The following is a 15,812-nucleotide window of genomic DNA, read 5'->3' as shown; positions in this document are numbered from 1 at the left end:
TACTTTTCTGAAATGTTACCATGGAAAACTGCCAAAAATAGCATCTCCCCATTATAGCAGAATCCTAATTATGCCAGCCTCAAAGCTGCATTGAATCAGAAAGCAGGGGACACCCATTGAGGTACAATGGTATTATGTATGTAATCTGACATTACCTTTTAGAGGGTTTACCTGTTTGGTTCCAGGACCCAAACCGATTGCATTATGACCCTGCTGAACTCAAGCTCTTTGAAAACATTGAATGTGAATGGCCTGTGTTCTGGACTTATTTCATAATAGATGGGGTCTTCAACGGTGATGCTGTTCAGGTGAGAAAATGCTGGGTGTTGTGTTGGTAATCAGCATTTTCATTCCACTGGTGTGCTGATTATTATTAGAACATAGGGTTATGCAGGAATTCAGGGCACTGTGTCAGTTATCTGTCACTGCTTAACAAACTTTCCTAAAACTTAGTGAATTAAAACAACAGCTATTTTGTTTGCTTATTATTCTGCAATTTGGGCAAGGCTCAGCAGGGACAGGCTTTCTCTGCTTCACCTAGTGTCACCTGGGATGGGTCAGTGGGGCTGGAGGATCTACATCCGAGATGGCCTCCCTCACATGGTTGGCAGCTTGTTGGCCCAGACCTTGGTTCTCCACGTAGCTAGCTTGAGCTTCTTACAGTATTGCAGTCTCTGGACAGTTAAGCTTTTTACATGGTGGTCATCTTCTCCCAGAATGCGAAAGCAGAAGCCGCCAAGCTTTCTTAAGGTTTAGGCCTGGAACTGGCAAAGTGTCACATCTGTTGCATTCTGTTGTTTAAGGGCTGTTGTTGCCAAACCAGGTTTGTTTTGCCAGAGAGCAGCAAGCAAGCCAAAACGCTGAGATGCCGAGGTTTGCAGCAAACAGAGGGTTTATTCGCAAGGCAGCCATGCAAGGAGAAAGTCTCAGGTCTACCTGAGCGAAGGCAAGGGGCTCGGTGTATTTATGGGATAAAGAATAAAGCAGCAGGGCGGTCTGAGGCTGGGGAAAGGTGATTGGGAAAAGGTGCAGTAATTGTCATTCTGCCCAAGTGTAACTAGGCTACAGGGTTCTGCATGTTCCAAAATGGAGGTGCTTAGCATGCTCTGAGGGTGGAGTTTTCAGCCCTCTGATGCCAAAAGGTCAGCGGACACTTGGGCATGCCCAATTGGAGGGTCAGTGGTCCTAACCAGTCTTAACCAGCTCAGTTGGAACCAGACACAGCTGACTCCAAGTTCCTAGACAACAACTCGGGCAAACATCTTATTATTCAGGCAAAGTGCTGCTTGGAGGACTTGCAAGTCTTAAAAGGACTTTGATTAGTGAAGGCAGGTTACAGGTAAAATGGATTTGACTAATGATTACGCTTGGTTTCAGTCCCCCCTATCTTTTTTTTTTTTTTTTTTGCGGTACGCGGGCCTTTCACTGTCGTGGCCTCTCCCGTTGCGGAGCACAGGCTCCGGACGCGCAGGCCCAGCGGCCGTGGCTCACGGGCCCAGCCGCTCCGCGGCGTGTGGGATCTTTCCGGACCGGGGCACGAACCCGCGTCCCCTGCATCGGCAGGCTGACTCTCAACCACTGCGCCACCAGGGAAGCCCCCCCCATCTTTTGATCATTCCTCCATCTTAAGGGAAGAAGAGAGATTACCACTCTGGATACTTCCTGCCGATAAGGGGCATAGACCCACCTAGGGCTTGTGAAATGAAACTGTTTAGCCCTCATTTGAAAATATTCGCTTGTTCCCAGTTTCAAGTTAACATTTTGATCCCAATAAACAAATACCACCTATGTGCCAGCTGTCAAGGCATCCATAGGCCCAAGATGGGTAAACCATAGACAGAGATGTAGCCTGAGGGGGCACATAGAATGCCACACATTGTTAAAACTTAGGCTCTTATTTTTAGGGATTTTATATAGGATAAGGCAGGGATAAAGTGTCTTACCTTTTTCCATATTGGAGTGTCTTGATCATTATCAGTTTGGCTGAAACAATTAGATATTAAATATGGAAGGGACACAGGCTGGGAAAAGTAAGTATGGTTTCTATAATATCCTGGCCATGTAGAACCTTGACAAGGGTAGATGCCAGGGTCATTTTTTTTTTTTTAATCTGAGGACACAAGGAGAGGACCAAATTTCGACTTAGGATAAAACAGGTGACAGGAAATTCTCTGTTGATTAGCCTAACCCAATATGTTACATCTGAGGGCCTTTTATCGTAAGTCATTCAAGGGGAGGGCCCTCCATAAAGGCTGGAGGACTAGGAGGCGGGGGTCGTCGGGGGCCACCAAACAGTCTTCCACACACAGGTTTTGTTGTTGCTGCTGTTCTTTTCAGACCAGCAGTGCTTTTGCCATCCTTAAGGGTACTCTTAGCTAATGTCTTAATTAATGTGTCAGCCTCCTAACTGGTCTCCCAGCCTCGCTTCCTGCTGTTTCTCCACACCATTGCCAGTGATCTTATTAAGAAAGAGACTATGCTACTGCTTTGCTTAGAAGCTTTGAATGGCTTCCTGACTGCTTTTGGGATGAGGTACAAGCTCTTCACACGTTTTGTAGGATCCCATAAGATCGGGCCCTCGTTTTCACCAGTGTACCCCCAATTTCTTGTTACTTATTTCCTTTCTTGAGTTCTGTAATCCAAGCACATGGAAACTTTTTCAGTCCTTTGAGCAGGCCATGCTGTCTCTCCCCTTCTCTCAAATGCCCTTTCAACCCCCAACTTCCCCTCCCTCCTTCACGTGATTCGTTTTAAGTGTCTCTTCTTTCAGAAAGCCTAAAAGCTGGGTCAGGTGCCCCTTTTATATGCCCCACGGTTCTTATAACAGCTTGGCACCTGTAACAGTATTTCCCACTTAGTTGTCAAAGGACCCTGGTAGAGGTGGTCTCTCTCCAGTTCACTGGTGTATGCCCCACGCCTAGTACATAGTAAGTACTCAGTGAATATTTGTTAATGCAGCATTCATTTGTTCAGACAGATTTCTTTAGCATTTGCTGCCGTGCATACTTTGGTGAGCAGAACAGACCTGTCCTCATGAAGTTTACGGGGCTGACAAACTCAAACACTGCTGTTTTTTTAATCTGTTCAGATCTCATGTTCTGGGGTAGGATATGCAATCTAAGATTCGTTTTAGTTTTTGAAAGCTGCTTCTATTGAGGAATGCAGAGGTGTTTCAGAAGCGGCAGTAAATTTCAAATATTAATGTTCCCTCTTTGTTGATTCTCACTCTTATGCTTCAGTGATTATCTCGGTTCTTAACGTTTTCTGTCTTTTTATCCCAAGACTGAAAGATCTCAAAAAGATTGAGTTGGAATTTCAATTATGAACAAGCTTGAAAATTATCAGAAACAACAACAACAACAAAAAAGCTAAGGAGACAGAAAAGCCTGTTTAGTACCTTATTTTGTAGGTCTCACAGAATTTACTTCTCTTAGCCCCCTGTGCTGTCTCTTCCAGTTGCTGCCCAGTCACATTTTAAAGTGATGCACCCTGTTGTGCTTTGCTGTCCATAAATTTCAAACGAAGAGAAAATGAGATCTGGAAGGCATTTGACTGGGCTCTCCAAAGATGAAATGTGTCAAATAGCTGGGTGGCTGTTAAGGGTTTTTTTCTCTCTATTTCCCTTTTCATGTGTAGGGTTTTATTGGTGCCTTTTTAATTTAATAGAAATGTTTACATCAACAGCTTTTACTGAGTAGCACATCCTAAAAATTGGGGTACATGGATCATAGTACCTACACTTCCTTTTCTTCACATCTTATTCGTTCAGCAAATATTTCGTGAGCAATAAATGTTTGAACGGAGGGCTTCTTCAGTGGAAAACTACCAACAGGTGGAAATGAATGCACTGCTTAAGATCTGGCCTCCACTCCATAAAGCTTATAGTCTAGCTGGTGAGACAAAGTTTAAATATGTGAGAAGTTAAGAGTGAAGTATTTAAATCACGAATTAAAGACAACACATAAAAGGCTAGTCGCATTTAGTTCCTCCTAACATTTGCTGTCAGCAAGAGTCCAGATTCCTCCTGCAGTCCTTGAGCTGAAGGTATTTGTGCATTTCTTAGCCTTGTGTCCTACTTCTGATCTGTTTGTTGCCAAGAGAGCTGTTTTTCTGTGTTGCACTGCTGTTTCCTACCGTGGGGGATGGGGCTATTTTCCAGGTCCAAGAATACCGAGAGGCCCTGGAGGGAATATTAATCAGAGGCAAGAACGGGATCCACCTGATGCCTGAACTCTACGCCGTGCCGCCTAACAAGGTAAGCAGGTGCTGCTTATCTAATACAAAGTGAGATGGTGCTTGGCATTTGGGTATTTTTCATTCCCCCTTCAGACCTAACACTTTTTCTCCAGGAGAAGTGGTTTCTAAAGCCTTCAGTAGTGTTCCTGTTTATCACAGGAGTTACGGCTTTGGAGCCATGCTTGACCTGGCTGGTGCCCAAGGGAGGCGTTAGTTGAGGACCTTCAGAGGATACTTGTCCTTCTCCGAGCCCAAGGCCACACAGGCCCTAAAAAGCACAAAACACTATTAGGCACCATGTTCTCACACATTTCCACGGAAGAAGAAACCAGACAGAATCTCCCTGGGAGAGGGGGAGAGGTGTATAGGCATACCTCGCTTTACTGCAACTTCGCAGATAACTGCGTTTTTTTTTAAACAAATTGAAGTTTGTGGCAACCTTTAATTGAGTTCTTCCAATAGCATTTGCTCACTTCGTGTCTCTGTCACGTTTTGGTAATTCTTAGAACGTTTCAGACTTTTTCATTATTACTATATTTGTTATGCTGACGTGTGATCAGTAATCTTTAATGTTACTACTGCTGAACTTGATGAAGGTTCAGATGATGGTTAGTATTTTTTAGCAACAAAATATGTTTAAATTAAGATACATACAGTTCTTTTAGACAAAATGCTATTTCACACTTAGTAGATTACAGTATAGTGTGAACATAACTTTTATATGCAATGCGAAACCAAAAAATTTGCGTGACTCCCTTTATATTCATTTTATTGCAGTGGTCTGGACCCGAGGTGTGCCTGTGTAGGGTAGCTGAGAATCTCTTCCTTTGAGTCAAGCAGTTCCTGAGCTAGAGCTTGAGTAATCACTTAGAAACCATTCTATATCATGAAGAGGGAAACTGGCCAGTTCCAAGAAGATGCCCAAAGATCGTTTTTTCTATCCACTTTCCTAGCTTGGGTCATGATGGACCTATATATCTTAATGGGAAGATTTCCCCATACATATCTCATGTTTAGCAGAAAAGAATTCTCGATTCAAGGCTATTTCTCTTTTGAATGTTCCTGTTGCTTCAAAGCTTCATTATTGCACTTTGGGGAGGAAGAGATTTCAGAGAGCAGTGTCCTTCCCCCGGTTGACAGGGCCTGCACTAGAGCGTAACCCTGCTGTCACACAGCAGCTTGGGTCTACGAGTTTGTGGTTGAATCAGGCCCACGAGCACATGGTCAGGGGACTGGCAAAGGCCTTTGAAATTATCTGCCTCAGTTCAGAGAGGCAGAGCTCAGACAGCACTGGGCTCTGCCTGGAACCAGACCCCAGGTTCAGGGCCTCCTCACAACCCCACGCTGCCTCCTAATGGGTGGTGCATTTCCAGGGGATGGACAGTCCCTCACTGTAGAGATCAGGCCATGGAGCCTGCAGGGGCTGTTTTCTTTCTAACTGTTAGAAACCTAGGTTTCCTGCAAACGTATTCATTTTACTATGTGTGATGTGTATGTGGTGGTGGTGGGGGGGGCTGACAGTGGGGGCTGGGTACTTACTTCCTAGCAACTGCGTGTTCAGGTTGCCCCTTTTCCAGTATTGAGGCACTTGACAAAACAAAGTTGGTAATGGGCCGTAATTTGGAACCTGAAAGCATAGCAAGGGAAAATAAATAGCTTCAGGGGTATTTTGCCTATTTTATGATAGAGAATAACCATCTATCCATGTTCTACTAAAAGGCATATTTCCTGACTGTAGTAACTGCTAGGTGTTATAAGCTCTCCTTTTCTTCCTGGTGAACAGTTCTGGCTACGTGTTGTAAAGGGTTACTCTGCAACTTTTCTCTTCTGATCTCTACACTGACCTTTGGGCTTGTACTTGTCATTTCAGTATCCTCCTTTATCTAGTGTGTTTACACATCAGCTAGGCACCGATTTTGAACATTCTTTTATTTTGAGCACAGTTTGTATCTGTGCCGGTTCTGGATGACAGCTGGGAAGGTTCACCCGTCACATCTTAGTAACATGCAGAGACCACCACAGACAGGGCTGCCCCGACCCATATGGCACCTTTGTGCAAATTAGAAAAAGAGCCTCACCCTTGGAGTGGCCACAGCTCTGGGCCAAGGCGCCATCCAGCCTGACTTTCAGCGTCACTCACTTCCTCAGGTGGACAGGCTTTTGCAGGGCGCCACCACCCACGGGGCCTCCATTGGACAGCTCGAGACTAACGCAAGCGTACCCAGCAGACTTGCTTGGAGCAGCTGCTCCGGGCTGGGCAGCAGGCTAGGTACTGGGGTACAGAGGGGTCATGACGCTGGCTCTGCCTCTGCGAACTTGCAGGCTAGGGGGGTCGGAGGAGCGAATCCATGGGATGGAGGGCAGACAGAGGACCGCCGGCGGCAAAGGCTTGGTGCATTGGAGGACCTGCAAGCAGATTGGAAGGACTGAGGTGGAGAGGGGGAGACACATACCTCCACGGGGAGGCAGGAGCCAGCAATGGGTGGGAGGAGGGCAGAGCCAAGCTGTCTTTTGACCCAGATATCTTGTCTACCTTCTGTTCTTTGCATCGACTATTTCCCATTCCAGATCTATGTAATCTTTCTTAACAGTACTTACATTTCAAAAAGTTTTAATGTACAATCTGACTGTAAAAGTAATTCTGCATACTGCAAAACATACAAGATTCTATAGAAAAAATATTTCTCCCGAATCTTACTTCCCAAATACAACCACAATGATGTTTTGGAGAATCTCCCTCCACGTATTATCCTATTTGATTATTTGATTACTGGTAACATTTAATTCTGTTCCATTTATGAGCTTAAGTTTTTCTCAGTTTACTACAGAAAAATTTTTTAAATTTACTGCATGTATTAACAACATCACTGATTAATTCACAAGCAGAGAATGGCTCGTCTCATGATGTGATTTTCCCCTTTGGAGAAAGATGTGTTTCCTATTTCCTTCAATTGGCTTATGTTTTCTGGAGAAGAAAGTGGTCACTAACATTCCCCTAACCAACGAACGTTGTAATGACCCAAAACCCAAAGGTCAGCATGGAGTTTACAACAGAAAATTGCAGCCTTTTACAACACGTAGCCAGCACTGTCCATCAGAAAGAGAACTGTAGCTTATTTTGATGAGTCAAAAGCCCCCAATGGATTCAGCTTTTTGAGTCCCTGATGGAAAATTAGTGATCTAATAATACAGTTGTTTTTCCTCAATAAATAGCGCCACCTTCTGGTAATTTTCTTGCATCTGCACACTGAGTTTATGAACCCCTGAGGAGAGCAAGATAGAAACCTGACTCAGCATCCACAACTACACTGCCATGGCTGTTGGCTGATGTTTTAGATCATTGTACCCATAATGCAACCAAATATAAGTATGAGCTGTGACATTTCTTGTTGCCCAGAGCTGTGCTCAAAGACAGCAGGCCCAGTTTCCAGTACCTATCTCTCAGCCTTTTGCCATCAGTGTGCTTGCGGGAAGAGCACTGGCTGGAACCAGGCCTGGGTTTGAGTTCCACCTCTGCTGCTTTTAGCCACGTGGCCCCCCGCGCAAGGGCCTCAGCCTCCATGGCCTCCTTATCCCAGCTCTCGCATAGAATTGGTTTGGAGGATCAAATGAGTGGCATTTTGTAAATCCTCCGTGCGCTCCCCATGTAGTGACGTTGGCCATTTTCTCCTCTGACATTCTGACTTCGGGTTTTCCTCTCTGCCAGGTAGATGAAGAGTATAAGAATCCTCACACGGTGGACAGAGTTCCTCTGGGGAAGCTGCCCCATCTGTGGGGTCAGTCCTTGTACATCCTCAGCTCCCTGTTGGCAGAGGTAAGGGACTTGGGGGCTTCACAGACTGGAAACCATCTGATTGGAAGTTCAGGGGACCCTGGAAGAACACAGGGGCTCTCTGCTCCATGTGGCTATGAATATCTTTGGCATCTTTTTTTTTTTAAGATTACATTCTTTTTTAATTTTTTTTTTAAGATTTTTTTAACGTGGACCATTTTTAAAGTCTTTATTGAATTTGTTACAATATTGCTTCTGTTTTTTTGTTTTTTGTTTTTATGTTTTGGTTTTTTGGCCGTGAGGCATGTGGGATCTTAGCTCCCCGACCAGGGATGGAACCCACACCCCCTGCACTGGAAGGTGAAGTCCCAACCACTGGACCGCCAGGGAAGTCACCCGTCTTTGGCATCTTCATGGCTTTCAGGTCAACTGGTTGGGGTTGACTCTGAGGCTTGAGACCTAGGCTTGTGTCCGTATTTATAATAAACCGTTTTGGGCTTAGCTGCAAGCCAAGCACTCTCTGTCCCTCCCCCAGCGCCCCTTCCCACCAGCATTCCTGGTCTGTGGCTAGAACCTGGTTGAGTTGATGGTCGGTAGGAGGGCCGGAAACTTCTCAGCCAGGATCAGCACATGTATGAAAGATGCAGGGTTTGGGGGACTACTCCACACGGTCTTAGGTGCAGGAAGCAGGAGGACTCTGACGCTCCAGTGCTCTCTCCAGGAAGGGGCAGCGGGCTGGTTCTTCTGTAGTGGATTTTGTGTCGGCCGCTCCCTCAGCCAGTAGCACCGCCACACATTTTCTTGCCTCCAGGTTTAAGTTTTTAAAATACAAATGCTTTTGTGCCAGCTAAAAATGAATCCCCCTCCCCAGTCCTAAGTGTGAGTGATTTTTATCGGATGGCTCATCTTTCCTGGGAGGATCCTGCCCAGCTGAGTGCTTTGGACCCCTGGGGAGGGGTGGGGGCGGTGGGGGGCGGGGGAGCCAGGGGAGCAATGGGTTGGATGTCACTGGAGTTCCTGGTGTGTGAAAGGAAGACCCAAGTGAAGCTATCACAGTGCAAGTGGCCCTTAGGTGCTGAGATGGAGCAGTTGCTTCATGGATATGATCATCTCCGCAGTTTCATGGACATGTTCTTGCAGGTGGAGACTGTGTCTTATACTTTTGTCTTTATGAGTAGGGAAGCACATATATCTCCTTTGGAAAGCCAGCCCTGCCTCTGACTAGCTCTTTAACCTCGGGCAGGTCTCTTAATCTCCCTGGGCCTCGGTTTCCTTATCTTTATTATTATTTTTTTTTAATGTTGTACAGCTTTATTTAAATATAGGGTTTTTTTTTCACGTTTCCTCATCTTTAAAGTAAAGAGTTTGGGCTTTATCATCTCTGCAATATGGTGCAGCTCTGATTTCTGTATCAGTGACATGGGAAACAAACTTGCTTTTGTTTCCTCCTCCCAATGTAAAGGCCCTCATCTAGGCCCAGCATTAGGTCCAACTTCTCCTCAGAACTCCCAGAACACCTTGATCCCTTCTCTTAAGGTTCCCATCATTTATAGAAAATATGAGGAGATCCACATTCAAAAAGCACTCTGCCAGCAGGCAGGGGAGTTTTGTGTTTCAGGACAGTCAACTCTGGGCCAAGTCCTTACCCTAAGGACATTGCCTTGGTTTCCCCACCTGTAAGATGTACGAATGGTAGTGCCTCCCTGTTAGGAGGCCTGTGTGACAGTGCATGTACAGGGCTCAGCACGGTACCTGGCGCGGGGTAAGGGCTCAGGAAGCATGAGTTACCCTCGTTCTTTTCACTCACACAAGTTTGGCGTCTCTGACTAGCCCTGGAGAGCTGGGTGCCAAAAACGCAATACATTGATCACTGCCATCTAAATGGTATACTGTAGTTCAGAGAAAATAAGCATTTGCCTTGAAAAATGATAAAGGAATAAAACACTGAAGATTTTGAGCCCCCAAATATTTTATTTTCAAACTTAGGTTTAAGGTGAAATTTCAGTTAATCAGTATTTCATAGTGTTAATGCTCCTCTTTTCCTAGGGATTCCTTGCCACTGGTGAAATTGATCCCTTAAATAGAAGATTTTCCACTTCCGTCAAACCTGATGTCGTAGTACAAGGTTTGTGAGCATGTTTACTATTCATATTTAACTTTGTAAAACCAATGTTATTTTTAAAGCGAAGTGTTCTATGTAATTTTTAAAAATCTGCATGTGTATATATTTTAGCATGTATTAGTTCTGTGAAATGTGTTCTGTAACTCAGCTGCTTCCAATCACAGTTACTTTCTACAAAGCAGTTGTTTCTTGAATCTAAACCTTGATTGCAACCGGGGCACAAGTGATTCATTGAGCATCATTTTTCATAACTGCTCTTCTTTAAAAAGTAGAACGTGACCTTGTTGAAAACTCAAAACCCAAATGAGGGTTCACTCGTTCCTCCCTTGGAGGTCTGACTTCTTTCCAGAGCTGCAGGCCCATGTTTTCACCTCCCTCCACCCATCTCCCCTCCTCTCCAGCCGGCAACTCTTCCGCAGAAGTGCAAGGCCAGCCTGGGCTACTGCTGCGGCACTGGCTCTGACTAGCCATGTGACTTCACCTCTGTGTGCGTCGGGCTCTCCTGACCGGTGCTCTCTCACAGGGTGGTCTTGAGAGGAATTGAGATCCACAGGGAAAGCCCTCAGTGCAGGGCCAGGCCTAGAATGCTCCCTGCTGGCTGATTCCTCTCCCTACTTCCCCTCCTAGGAAGGACTCCCCAGGAGCTCACAAACCTCATAGAGTGACTTATATACCAGCTAAGTATCATAGCGTGTCGTGACTACGCCTTGTGTCCTCTAGAGGACACTGTACATTTCTTAAGGACAAGGGCCTTATTATTTTTGTAGCTTCTATGTTGATTGATACACACGCATTCAATACATTAAAAACAATTATTGAGCAAATGAAGGGCAACCCTCTCTGTGGCCACGGATGCATTTGGCTATGCCTGTCCGTGATACAGCAGAGGTCGTGCAGGTCATCACCCAGTCGATACTGTGCCCCAGGCCCACCGAGAGATGCACCCAACCATCACAACATTCTGATCAGGTAGAAAGTGTGACGATCATGATTATCATCCCCCTCTTACACATGAGGCTAAGGGGTTAACTTACTCAGGGACCCACGGCTGACAGCTGGAGGTGCAAACCCAGCTCTGACCTCCAGGTGGCGTGATCCAGCCTGACCCCACAGTCTCTGCCCGTCACCAGAGCACATGCTGCTAAGTGATCCCTTAAGTCCACAAGGCCGCTCTTCCAGTTGCGGGCTGGGGTGCATCGATGGATCCTGAGCACCACTTTTTTTTTTTTTTTTTAAATGCAATAGAAGAAAACAGAGTAGAAAATATCAGAGGCTGTGGTCTGGAGGAAGGAGAAGTGCAGTTTCAGAAACTTCTCTGCGTGCATCTCTCTCAGATCACCAGGCTCACGGGTCTTGGTCAAGCCACTCGTCTGAAAGAGTCACTTCTACAGAGTGACCGCCTTGTGGCTCTGATACGTGGAGATCTCTGCACGGTGTTGTAATCTTCCAAGGAGATGGGTGTTAAGGGAAGCTGCTCGCCCAGTCCTGCATGGCTGATGTTCCCATGCTGGGGCCTGGGGGGTTAGCTTCCAGTCCCTGCTCAGCTACAGCTGGCCAGTCGAGCAGCAAGGCTTCCCCTCAGGGCCTTGCTGTGAAGCTCAGATGAGATCATGAATATTAAAATACTTTGAAACAGCATCATGTGCTATGTAAATATAAGGAGGTGACATTCAGGTCTCAGTGGCATTTATATGTATCATACGTTCAGCTGCCACCAGCCTGAGGGTACAGTGGTTGGGCTCAGGGAGCTACCTTAACAGTAACCGAGTCTTTCCTCTGGCCTGAGCACCGCCCCGAGCCCCTGCAGCTCCTGGCAGGCTCAGCTGCAGGTGGACACAGCACCAGCCGCTCTCTCTGTGGCCAGAACTCCCTTTCTCCAGTTCCCTCCCCAGGACTCCTTCCTTTTGCCAAAGCACTGTCCCTTCTCTTTTTTTTTTTTTTTTTTTTTTTTTTTTGCGGTACGCGGGCCTCTCACTGTTGTGGCTTCTCCTGTTGCGGAGCACAGACTCCGGACACGCAGGCTCAGCGGCCATGGCTCACGGGCCCAGCCGCTCCGCGGCATGTGGGATCTTCCCGGACCGGGGCACGAACCCGCGTCCCCTGCATTGGCAGGCGGACTCTCAACCACTGCGCCACCAGGGAAGCCCTGTCCCTTCTCTTAAAAGCCAGCAGTACTGGTACAGCAGGTATGGGGGGGTCTGAGCCCACCTCCGGCCCCCACATCCCAGGCATCCCAGAGCCTTGCCTGCTAGAGAGCCAGATGCCCAGCCTCATTCACTGGAGATGGGGCTCAGGCCGGCCCACTGGGTGCGTGGCCCAGCTCTGGGGTGGCTCTTCCCTACTAGCGGGGGGCCCTGTGCTGTGTTTCCCAGTGGGCCAGGCTGCCCCACTACCACCAGCCCACTGGTAGGCCCACTTTTCCTTCTCTCCAGAGCATAAAATCTCCTCCTCCCTCCCCCTTGGTCAGAGCATCCCCTGCTGCACACACCACTATATTGCTCTTCTGCCTTTGAGAGCAGAGGCACGGACTTCTTCTGGTATCCCCTTTGCAAAGCTGTTTCCACTCCTGACCCCATGTGAAAAGAACACAAGACAGGTTTCGAATAAATGCAGACCCACAGGGAAGCAAGACGTCATTTGAGATGGGTAATTCAGCTTGGGACCTGTTGAAGACCACTTCTAGAAGTCCCAGACTGTCTTGCACATTGAGGGCACTCGATAAATATGCACAGTGGGTGTTGAGGGGAGGCAAGGCCAGAGCGAACCAGGAAGAGCGACAGGACAAGCGCTCTCCCTTTCAAAAGCACCCAGCACGTGGAGAGCATGCTGTCACAGGCCAGAGAGGAGAGGAGACAGCAGCACACCTCCGTGTGAGGGGACGAGGGCCGCCGTCTCATGCAGGTGCTGTGTTCTTGTTCACAGTGACTGTTCTGGCAGAAAACAAGCACATTAAGGAGTTGCTGAGGAAACATGGGGTGAGCTTGCAGAGTATTGCCGACATTCATCCAATCCGAGTCCAGCCAGGCCGGATTCTTAGTCACATATATGCCAAGCTTGGTAGGTTTGGGGAAATAGCAGGGCATTTTTGGCGAGGGGGCATCTCGGTTCTAGGTTTGGGGTCTGGGGGAGACTGTGATATGTGTAAATTCAAAGGAATTGGGCAAAGCACTAAAGTAGGTGGTTTGACAGCTTCCACGTGAAGAGGAACGGCCACCAAGCACATTCCTCTCATGCCTGTTCAGGAGATGTCACCACACGTAGCAGTGTGATTCATCAGCTCTGTTGTAAAAGAAGGAGCCACCTTTGAAATTTCACAATTGGAACAGTCATTTGTGTCTTGGTGATGTTTCTAAATTTTATCTGTGGTCTAAGAAAATGCCCATTTACCCATTAAAATGGGAGATGGGTTCTCTTTACTTTTTCTAAAATCTGACTTTGTTTAGGATCATGGTTCAATACTAAATAAATAAAAAGTGAACATTAATAAAGTCCTTTTAATAATTTTATTCCATATAGATGTGGCACCGGGTGCTGTTCTTCTATATGCATGAAAAGAAGGGGGTGGGATTTGTTTTTAATTCATCCTTGTCCCAAAGAAGGATAACAGTATTAGAAAAACCAAACCTCAAAGTGAGTTGTTTAACATATAAATAAGCCCAGTCTTAGCCAGAATCACTTGGATTAGATGTCACTGTATTTGCTCTAGCTCGAATTGCTCTTTTATTTTCTAAATAGGACGGAATAAGAATATGAAATTGAGTGGGCGACCATATCGGCACATCGGAGTCCTTGGAACATCTAAACTATATGTGATTAGGAACCAAATCTTTACTTTCACACCCCAGGTGAGAAGAGCAGGCCAGTAACAAACCAACAAGCATGTTTATTAAGCTGTCTTTTCTGTCTGGGGAGGTACTTTGAATGTGCGTGCATGTATTCAAACAGAGACATAAGATAACACCCAGTACCTAATACAATTCTTTACTCGTGGTAGGTGCTCAATAAATGCGGCTTGAATCAAATTGAGCGTGCCCTCACTTCCAGTATGAAATTCATACCACTTTACAAATTCGCTAGTGACATGCCACTTGACTCGCAGCCCTTGTGCCCTAATTGCAATAGTCCTTAACCCTTGCTTGGGCTGTTAGCAGGTCCTCTGTCAGCAGAATCCCACATGGGAAGTCTGATTTCTTAGGTCCCAACCCCCTTGACAGGATCCTGAATATACAGATTATGGAACCTTTCTTCAGAGTTTTTGTTTCCAAAGGAAACTAGTCCTGTGGAATGCAAACGAAGCGTTTTTCATCCATTTGGGCAGCTAGAAAGGCCAACTGAGGGATCACTTTGTCAACATGGGGCATAGCCGCCCAGCTGTCTGGGGACGTAGTTGGACTGTAGGGTCATGGGTCAGTAGCCTCAAGTTGCTCTTTTTCACCCAGCCTGTGCTGCTTGCTTAAATCTTGTGAGTTATTTCCCTTCGTAACAAATTTTAGACCAGAACTGAGCGTGCACTGGTCCAGAGGCCAGGACGACAGTGATTTTCATCAACATCAGGCAACAGTGCCTTTAGTTCACATTAACCAGGCCATGAATCAGGTAAACACAGTCTCCACGTCTCACCTGCTCTCAGTGGCCCCACTAGGAAAACATCACCGAGCCCAGCAGCCCTGGACAGTGTAGGAATTAAGGAGTTATTGATTTACTTTCAGGGACAGCGGTATTGGGGCAGGTCCTTAAATCCCCATCCAAGGAGCTGTAAATAGATCTCGTTGTGCAAGTTTCCCTTCTGCGCTAGCACTAACGTAGCTCTGGCTCCTGGGCAGGCGACAGATCGATTTGTCTGATCGCGAGGAGAGCCCCATTATGGGGGCGGATTACAGCCAGGGTTGAGCCTCTTCTCTGGAAACAAAATGCAAGGATTAGTGCTGCCGTGAATGACAGCTGGGGTTATGTCGAGGGAGATGAAGGACAGCCTTGAACCTGGCCTCTTCTGACTTGCAGTTCACTGACCAGCATCACTTCTACCTGGCCCTGGACAATGAGATGATTGTGGAGATGCTGAGGATCGAGCTAGCCTACCTGTGCACCTGCTGGCGGATGACGGGCAGACCCACGCTCACCTTCCCCATCACCCATACCATGCTCAGTAACTCCATGAACTTGATCTGCTTGACTCATGTCCCACTGGTGGTTTGGACCCTTTTCAAAATGTTTAAAATGCGTCCCATGGACAGAGCTAAGTACTGAAGGGGGTTCTTAGCAGTTAGATTTCTTAGGTCGGGAATCTTCTGCGCCATACATATTTTAATTAGATTTTGTTGATGAAAACGTTTCAGTGCATAACGAAACAAAGTATTCCCAGATTAAGTAAACTAATTGATCTTTTTTTTTTTTTTAAGCAAACGATGGCTCAGATATTCATTCTGCTGTTCTTTCTACAATTCGAAAACTAGAGGATGGATATTTTGGAGGAGCTAGGTAATTTGTGATTTTTTTAAAAAGCAAAAGTAGCGTTGACCTTTCTTAAAGTCTTTTGCTGCCCTTCTCCCATTTTTCGTATCTTGCCGAACATAGAAGCGTGGAGCTTTAGAGTAAAAAGGGAGTTAAAACATCTAATCCAGTCACCCATGTGAAACTGGAATCATCTCTAAGCATCAGTTGGTGGGTGTTTGTGAAGCTTTT

At 46.4% G+C, this 15,812-nt stretch overlaps 1 protein-coding gene across 13 annotated transcripts in view; it reads left to right on the top strand.

The window, feature by feature from the left end:
• The window catches only part of PHKA2 (phosphorylase kinase regulatory subunit alpha 2), an 85,286-nt gene that overhangs the window by 44,276 nt on the left and 25,198 nt on the right, over positions 1-15,812 (top strand). For 12 of the 13 annotated variants that reach the window (XR_004480207.2, XM_033417371.2, XM_033417370.2 and 9 more), the window contains exons 10-17: positions 186-308; positions 4,160-4,255; positions 7,943-8,050; positions 10,055-10,133; positions 13,053-13,187; positions 13,866-13,975; positions 15,132-15,276; positions 15,530-15,608. Coding sequence is in view for 12 of the 13 variants with exons in the window: in XM_033417371.2 (XP_033273262.1) it covers positions 186-308; positions 4,160-4,255; positions 7,943-8,050; positions 10,055-10,133; positions 13,053-13,187; positions 13,866-13,975; positions 15,132-15,276; positions 15,530-15,608 (875 nt within the window). In the remaining variant the exon portion in view is untranslated. The remainder of the gene's footprint in view (positions 1-185; positions 309-4,159; positions 4,256-7,942; positions 8,051-10,054; positions 10,134-13,052; positions 13,188-13,865; positions 13,976-15,131; positions 15,277-15,529; positions 15,609-15,812) is intronic. The other variant, XM_033417376.2, reaches the window with a different exon arrangement.

This window comes from Orcinus orca, chromosome X (genome assembly GCF_937001465.1).
Source record: "Orcinus orca chromosome X, mOrcOrc1.1, whole genome shotgun sequence".
In the NCBI taxonomy this organism is placed as follows: domain Eukaryota; kingdom Metazoa; phylum Chordata; class Mammalia; order Artiodactyla; family Delphinidae; genus Orcinus; species Orcinus orca.
The sequence above is the reverse complement of the archived record's forward strand: the minus strand, read 5'-3'. Positions and strand labels throughout refer to the sequence as shown.